General features: G+C 42.9%; 1 protein-coding gene across 4 annotated transcripts in view; it reads right to left on the reverse strand.

Moving 5' to 3' along the window:
• The window catches only part of slit2 (slit homolog 2 (Drosophila)), a 76,609-nt gene that overhangs the window by 31,192 nt on the left and 37,917 nt on the right, over nt 1-7,500 (reverse strand). For all 4 annotated transcript variants that reach the window (XM_027025311.2, XM_027025309.2, XM_027025310.2 and 1 more), the window contains exons 5-9: nt 5,839-5,910; nt 3,709-3,780; nt 2,765-2,836; nt 1,574-1,737; nt 968-1,100 (exon numbers count right to left, since the gene is read on the reverse strand). In XM_027025311.2, the coding sequence (XP_026881112.2) occupies nt 968-1,100; nt 1,574-1,737; nt 2,765-2,836; nt 3,709-3,780; nt 5,839-5,910 (513 nt within the window). The remainder of the gene's footprint in view (nt 1-967; nt 1,101-1,573; nt 1,738-2,764; nt 2,837-3,708; nt 3,781-5,838; nt 5,911-7,500) is intronic.

Raw genomic sequence — 7,500 nt, forward strand, 5'->3', positions numbered from 1 at the left:
GGATTAAGTGCTAAACTACTGTCAAAACTGCAGGGTGAAAAATCTCATTTAGTGTCTGAAATATACAATTGAGAGATCTAGAGAAAAAGACAGGCAGAGATCACTGCCCTTTTATTCTGCTGTCTTACACTGCTCCTATGCTTTGAGGAACTGTGGTTCCGTTGGTTTTGAGTAATTTAATATGTGAAAATTGTCTGTGACTTTAAGTGGACATTAGGGGTGCTTCAAGCTTACAAAGGACCTGTTGTAGCATTGGATTGTGTTGTGGTGGTGTACTAGCTCATGAAGTACAGTGGTAGACTGGAAACAACAGTGAATGGGGATTTCAGAAGCAGAGAAAGACTAGGAGGAACCACCAGCGAAAAAACCAAAGGAAGAAACACTGACCAGCATCCAGCAAACTGACCATTTTAGTTTTAGATACATAGTCTCTCTCTCTCTCTCCCTTTCTCTGTGTGACAGTAAATATGTCAAATAAGATTTGATCTCAACGTAACAGGGCATGGAAATCAGGCTCCCCTGTGAAGACACACACACATATACAAGCGCGCACACACACACACACACGCACACACACATGCACAAACAAATGCTCTTCACTCTTCTGAAGCCAAATGAGATAATGTGGCTCATCTGCCAAATTCTGTGGAGCTTTCAGAGGAAGCCAGATGAGAAGATGACAGGCAGAGTAATGAAAGAAAAATGGGAGAAGGGGCATGAAAAAGAGAGAGAGAGAGAGAGAGAGAGAGAAAGAGAGCTTTAGACACAATGATGTGGCATCTCTAGCCTTGCACTGCTAACCCAGAAGGCTCAAACAGCACGGCTAAAACCAATCCATTTCCACACCAGATTACCACACAGACAAGCACCCTACACACTGAGCTGAAATACAAACCCTAACTCACTCTCTCTAGCCCTGTGCGTGTGTGTGTGTGCGTGCGTGTGTGTGTGTGTGAGTGATACTCACATTTCAGTGATCGTCTCCGGCAGGTTGGTGGGGATCTCACTTAGTCCCTTTCCTCTACAGTCTACAACGTTATTACTGCAAGTACAGAACTCCGGACATTGCAGGACACTGCAGGATGTCTGGATCTGAGAGCCTGAGAGAGAGAACAGAGAAAGAGAGAGAGAGAGAGAGAGAGAGAGGGGAATGAGCAGACCTCTACGCGATAGAATTTGTTAATATGTAGCCTTGCTCAGTGATTTTGTTTGTGTATCCTAATAATACAAAAGTATTATAATATAATAGAAAAGTAATAACAATACAGGAAATTAAATAATTTATCACTATTTGAAATTATGTAATATGCCTTCATTAAAGTCTTAGAAGCAGAAGTAAAATAAAAACAAAAAAACTACATATCAGCCAAAACACAAACACTACAGAACATGCACATGTGCACACACACACACCAAAGCCTAATTAATTAAATTGTCATTCACATATTCCTTCATAGATAGTCTTCAGTACAAATATCATTCGGACTTTGTAAGATTAGACATGTGTGAAGACACAGACAAACACAGACACACAGACAGACAGTCAGTCTCACACACACACACATTCACTCACCGGTACAAACGAACTCTCTCTTCTGAACCTCAGCAACATTGTGTCCTCTCATGGGAGGTGGAGACATGCACTGTGTGTAGAGACCAAGGCGGGGCCTCTGTCTTAGCCAATCAGAGAGCCAGGCCACGTGACAATCACAGATCAGATTATTAGAGTGAAGGCGACTGGGACAGAGGAAAAGATGGAATGAATTATTATTCGCAGATCAGAGAGTCAGAGGCCATTTGAAAGGCCACTGTCATAGATTTCAATACAACCATCCACATATTACAGTAAAGTGCATGTTGGTGCATATGTGCTTGTGAGTGTAATGTCTATTCCACTGGCAACTTCTGAGAAATGATATAAACACTGGTATAATGAAATTCTGCAGTATCACACACACACACAGCCACACACAAACACACACACACAGCCACACACACACGCACAGCCACACACACAAACAAACACACCCACACACACCCACACACACACACAGTGATTTATATGTTAAAGAGAATGTGTTCTTTTGGTGCTCTATTAGAATTATTATTCCCCCTTAACTGAAGATGAAAAATCAGAGAAGATTACCACGAGTGCTGGTAACATCTTTCTCTACCTGCTCGACCAGGTGAACTACAGGAGTACGAGAACCTGTTATATATGTGTCCTGTTACAAATGCCTGTTGTACCTGAATTCTGTTAGAACCTTTAGAAGATGCTCGAAGCCAAAACAAAAAATGAAACGCTCAAATTTGTCATTCCTCTCTCTCTGTCTCTCTCTTTCTGTCTTTTTCACCGTCTCTCTCTCTCTCTCATACAGAGGGGAATATTGATAGGGTGATTAGGCTCTTTAGCTGTAAATGAGCTCTAATGGTTGATTATGATTAGGAGATGAACACACACACAGGACTCTGCTCTCCGGAGGCCGTACCCTGCAGAGCTCACTCTAATCGACTCATTACCCATCAGCACCTACATAATCACACTTATTAAAGGCCTTTATGGAAATGATATGAGAGGTTGCATGCTGAACCTAGTGTGGAGCGATTGAAGGAATATGCTATTCTATCCTGGTTTAAGTAAGTGTGTGTTTGTGTGTGTCTGTGTGTATGTGTGTGTGTGAGAGAGAGAGAGAGAGAGAGAGAGAGAGAGAGAGAGAGAGAGAGAGAGAGAGAGAGAGAGAGAGAGAGAGAGAGAGATACTCACAATGTCCGGAGTTTAGGCATGTGGTTGAAGCTGGCTACAGACAGGCGGGAGATATTATTGTTGTTCAGTGTTCTGACACAGAGAGAAGTGGGCAGGGACGACATAAATAACAATTACACCACATGACACTTCAGAGGTTCTTATCTAGAACTCAGCACTTATCTAGAACTCAGCAGTAAAATACTCCATTCATGTCAGCGTGAAAAAAAGAACCTCACTGCGTGTGCGCGTGCGTGTGCACGTGTATGTGCTTGTCATGTACGTATGTCTGATTTAGTGTTTCACTGTAATGTGTGTATACACGTGTGTAGGGCTGAAAAGTGCTTATCTGTCTGTGGTGGGCTGTAAATTGTGTGTGTGTGAGTGCGTGTGTGTATGCGTGTGTGAGAAAATACTCAGAATAACACAATGTGACATAATTCCATCTACTATCATCCCTCTTGTGCTCCTCTAACAGGATTAGCCAGATTATCTCTTCATAACAGAAATCTGCTTCCGAATATCAAACTCAACCCACTTGCCCATCCATACACACACACACACACACACACACACACACACACACACTTTACAGCCCACCACAGACAGATAAGCACTTTTCAACCCTACACACGTGTATACACACATTACAGTCAAACACTAAATCAGACATACGCACATGACAAGCACACACACACACACACACACACACACATAACTATGTATCTAATTCCCTGTCTATCTAATTCATATAACAATAAAATAAAACAGCTGTACACATACACGCAAGCATGCACTAACTCACACACAGATGCACACACAAGAATGCACTAATTCCCGCACGCAGATGTACACACACAGATACACACACACCTGCACTACTTCACGCATGCAGATGTACACACGTGGGTACTCACACGCCTGCACTAAAACACACACACAGATGTACACACACGGGTACTCACAGCACTTCCAGATCCCGTAGGGCTCTGAATGCTCCATCTTCAATGCAGGAAATGTGATTATAGTCTAGCTGCCTGATAGGGACAGAAATCAAACAGATGACAAGTCACATGGTCATCGTTATGACAGCAACACAATAATAAAAACTAGCACTCCACTATAGACAATAGACTGTACTACAGATTAAGGCTTCACTCCATATACTAAGGCTCCAGTGTATACTAAAATCATACTATAGACTAAGACTCCACTATAGACTAAGACTGCACAAGACAAAGATACAACTATAGATCACTTCTCCTGTAGACTCTATTATAGATAAAGACTATTAGAGACTAAGACTGCACTAGAGACTAAGGCCACAATCCAAGCACCTGTGGGCGTGACACAGGGGCATGTTGGCGTGGAACAGGCACATGTGGGCGTGGTACAGGCGTGGCACAGGCATGTGGGTGTGGCTCACGTGTGTGGGCGTGGCACAGGTACGTTTGTGTGTGTGTGGCAGAAATGTTGTCTGCTATTTTCATAACCTGCTGCAGAGGTTTCACGTTTCAAGTTTGGTTTATCAGCAGGTACTAATCAGCACAGCGCAGCACAATTAGAAAAAAAGGCTGGGTCAGACTGGTCACATGATCAGAAGGTGTGATTAGACTGGTCAAATGAGCAGCAGGTGTAGTTAGGCATGTCGCCACAATATCCAATCAGATGAACTCTAATTCCGTTTAAAAGCTGAACGTGACACAGCACAGTGACAATTTGGTTATGACAGTGAATGTGCAAGACCAGCAGTGCAAACAAAAACTCACAGATGAGGAAACAGACATACTTGTCAGGGAAGGACCAATATGGCACTTGAAGAATTATTATTATTGTTCACTATGATGAGAGTAAAATGAGTATTTACATAAATGTGATGTAACGAATTATTTAAATTTCAGAAAATTTCATTTTCTGTGCATAATTATATGCCAATTGTCTCATTCACATTTAACAGCAATAGAATTACATTTCCTTATAAAGATTAAAACACTGCACCATGACCATGCCACTGCACCATGCCAGTGCACTACGCCAGTGCAGCATGCCACTGCACCACGGCCACGCCACTGCACCACACCAGTGCAGCGTGTCACTGCACCATGACCACTGCACCATGACCACGCCACTGCACCACGCCAGTGCAGCGTGCCACTGCACCACGCCAGTGCAGCGTGCCACTGCACCACGCCAGTGCAGCGTGTCACTGCACTATGCCACTGCACCATGACCACGCCACTGCACCAGTGCTGCTGTGGTAGCCCACCCACCCTGCCACAGGCACATTCATTACTGGCCACCCAATTAATCCAATTAATGCAGCAATAATGACCCAGCAGTGCCATGGAATTAGAGCTAATTGTAGACTATGACTGCACTAGAGATTTAGACTACACTATAAACAAAGACCATACTATAGACTGATGCTCCAATATAGATTAAGAGCCCTTCATATATAGATTTAGGTATAGTCTAAGCCTTTGCAACAGACTATAAGCTAAAGGTCTTGCTATACCTCATGAGAAGAAAGTGTATGCCTGACTTCAGTGAATAAAATGACAACTGTGCAGAAAACCAGTAGCCACAGGCCTCACATATAAGGTCACGCACATGGTAGTTGGGCGGAGTCTGTAGATGAACACGCCCGTGCCACCACAGCAAGCCTGCGATTGGTTGTTACAAAAGTGGCCTAACAATTTGCTTTAAAAATGCATGAAAATGTCTCTCTCAGATATGCGTCTGCTTTTTTTCTCCTCGTGTTCTAACGTGTTGGTTATACGATAAGTTCTCCTGCGCTGCCCAGATGTTAAGGGCACCCTGTAGCAGACTTCTTCAAGATGTCATGTAATTATAATGAAATTTGGATACTGTCACCTGCATAACGGGAGCTCCCCTACACCACAGCCAAAATGAAACCACAGAGAGTATGCGACCTTGCTTTCATCTTTACACAAACCTTGAGCAAGCCTAGCTCACCAACAGTCTAACACCCCACCATAGACTCTACTAAGTCACCAGTTATAAAATTAATACACTATTAATTTCTCTCTCTCTCTCTCGCTCTCTCTCTCTCGCTCTCACACACACACACTCACAGGTTTTTGATTTCTGTAGATCCTCTGAAGGCTTTTCTGGGAATGCCTTGAATCTGATTTTCACTCAGATCCCTGAAAAACACACACGACATTAAAAACAGGGTTTAACCAACACTGACCGGAGCATTACAAACATGAAAAACAACGAACCAGCCAGGCTTAAAAGGAAGAGGGAAAGAATATGAAAGAGAGAAAGACACGAGAGAGACAAACTGAGGAGAGGGAGAGAGAAGAAAGCTCTGCTTTTAACTGCCTTCTCATCTTTCGGGATTTGAAAGACTGTAGGTGTGGACCATGAAAGAGCCATCTGACCCTCACACACACACACGTGCGAGCCAGTCTGCTGGAGTGATTGGATCAGCAGACCATGGCTCCGATTTGAAAGTACTGAACACGTGGTCTAGATATAATTGTTCGCTCCAGAAAGGCACAGTATTAGCCATACAGAAAATAGATTTTTGTGTATGCACAGAGAAGGACATAATTACACAGGAAACGAGTGTGTAAGTCTCAGACATTAGGGCTTCTTGTGTGAACTGAAAGTGAACCAAATGTGAATGTTATAGATGAGTGTGTGTACTGATGCCAGAATTCAGTCTGAATTAAAGATTATTAGATTATATTAAACCATAAGAAAGGATTACTATATAAACATTCCACCCAAACCCAGACAGGAACTAATGACAGAATAATCAACTGCTGCAGAACACACACACACACACACACACACACACACACACACACACAGAGACACAGACACAGATACAGACACAAACACACGCACACACATACACACACACACATAAGAATGCATGGGATGATTGGTCGCTTCGGTAAAGAACTTGTGCCAATCAAATTCCTTAGCCATCAATCATAATATGAAGCAGACTCTCAGTCTGCAAAAAGACACACAGACCAAAGTAGAGGGACTGTGTGTGTGTGTGTGTGTGTGTGTGTGTGTGTTCAAGAGAGACTGATTGTCTGTCTTTTGTACATCTGCTTGGTCAGCTGAGAGACGCTCCTATTCATCCAGGTACCTGTCAATCAACAGAGTGACAGCTGACAGCACAAATCACAGAGCTGCAGAACTTTCCCAGAGTTTCGAAGCCCAGACTCCAGAGGCACTATGATTTCCCTCTTGCTCTCTTCTTAAATGTCTTCTTGGCCCGCCTCACAAACGCACACAAACTCCCACAGACGCTCATATAAATCCATTCTCATTCAAACAAAACTATGTGTATCCTCAGATATGTCCACTAGGGGTCAGTAAGCACTTACCCGCAAACATGCATCATGCATGCCAATTCAATCCATTAAAAATGAAATATGAAAAAGAAGAATAATTGAAGGAAATTAATAATAATTTAATGACAGTATAACAATTATGACTAACCGTGTCAGGTAAAAACAGACAAGCACAGAGCTATCAGGACATCATTATTGTTTAAGAAAAAAAACAGATCTAAAGACTGGACATGAAGAAAGGAAGGAAAAACCAGGAAAATGAGAAAGAAAACAAAAGGACAGAGAGAGAGGAAGCGAGATGGAGAGAGAGTGGGAGAGAGAGAAGGAGAGAGAGAGAGAGAAAAGCAGGAGAGGGAGAGAGCAGGAGAGAGACAGAAAAGGAGAGAGACCACACCACCAAGCCTGTGCTAAAAGACT

The sequence above is a fragment of the Electrophorus electricus genome, chromosome 9 (assembly GCF_013358815.1).
Source record: "Electrophorus electricus isolate fEleEle1 chromosome 9, fEleEle1.pri, whole genome shotgun sequence".
NCBI classification, from domain to species: Eukaryota; Metazoa; Chordata; class Actinopteri; order Gymnotiformes; family Gymnotidae; genus Electrophorus; species Electrophorus electricus.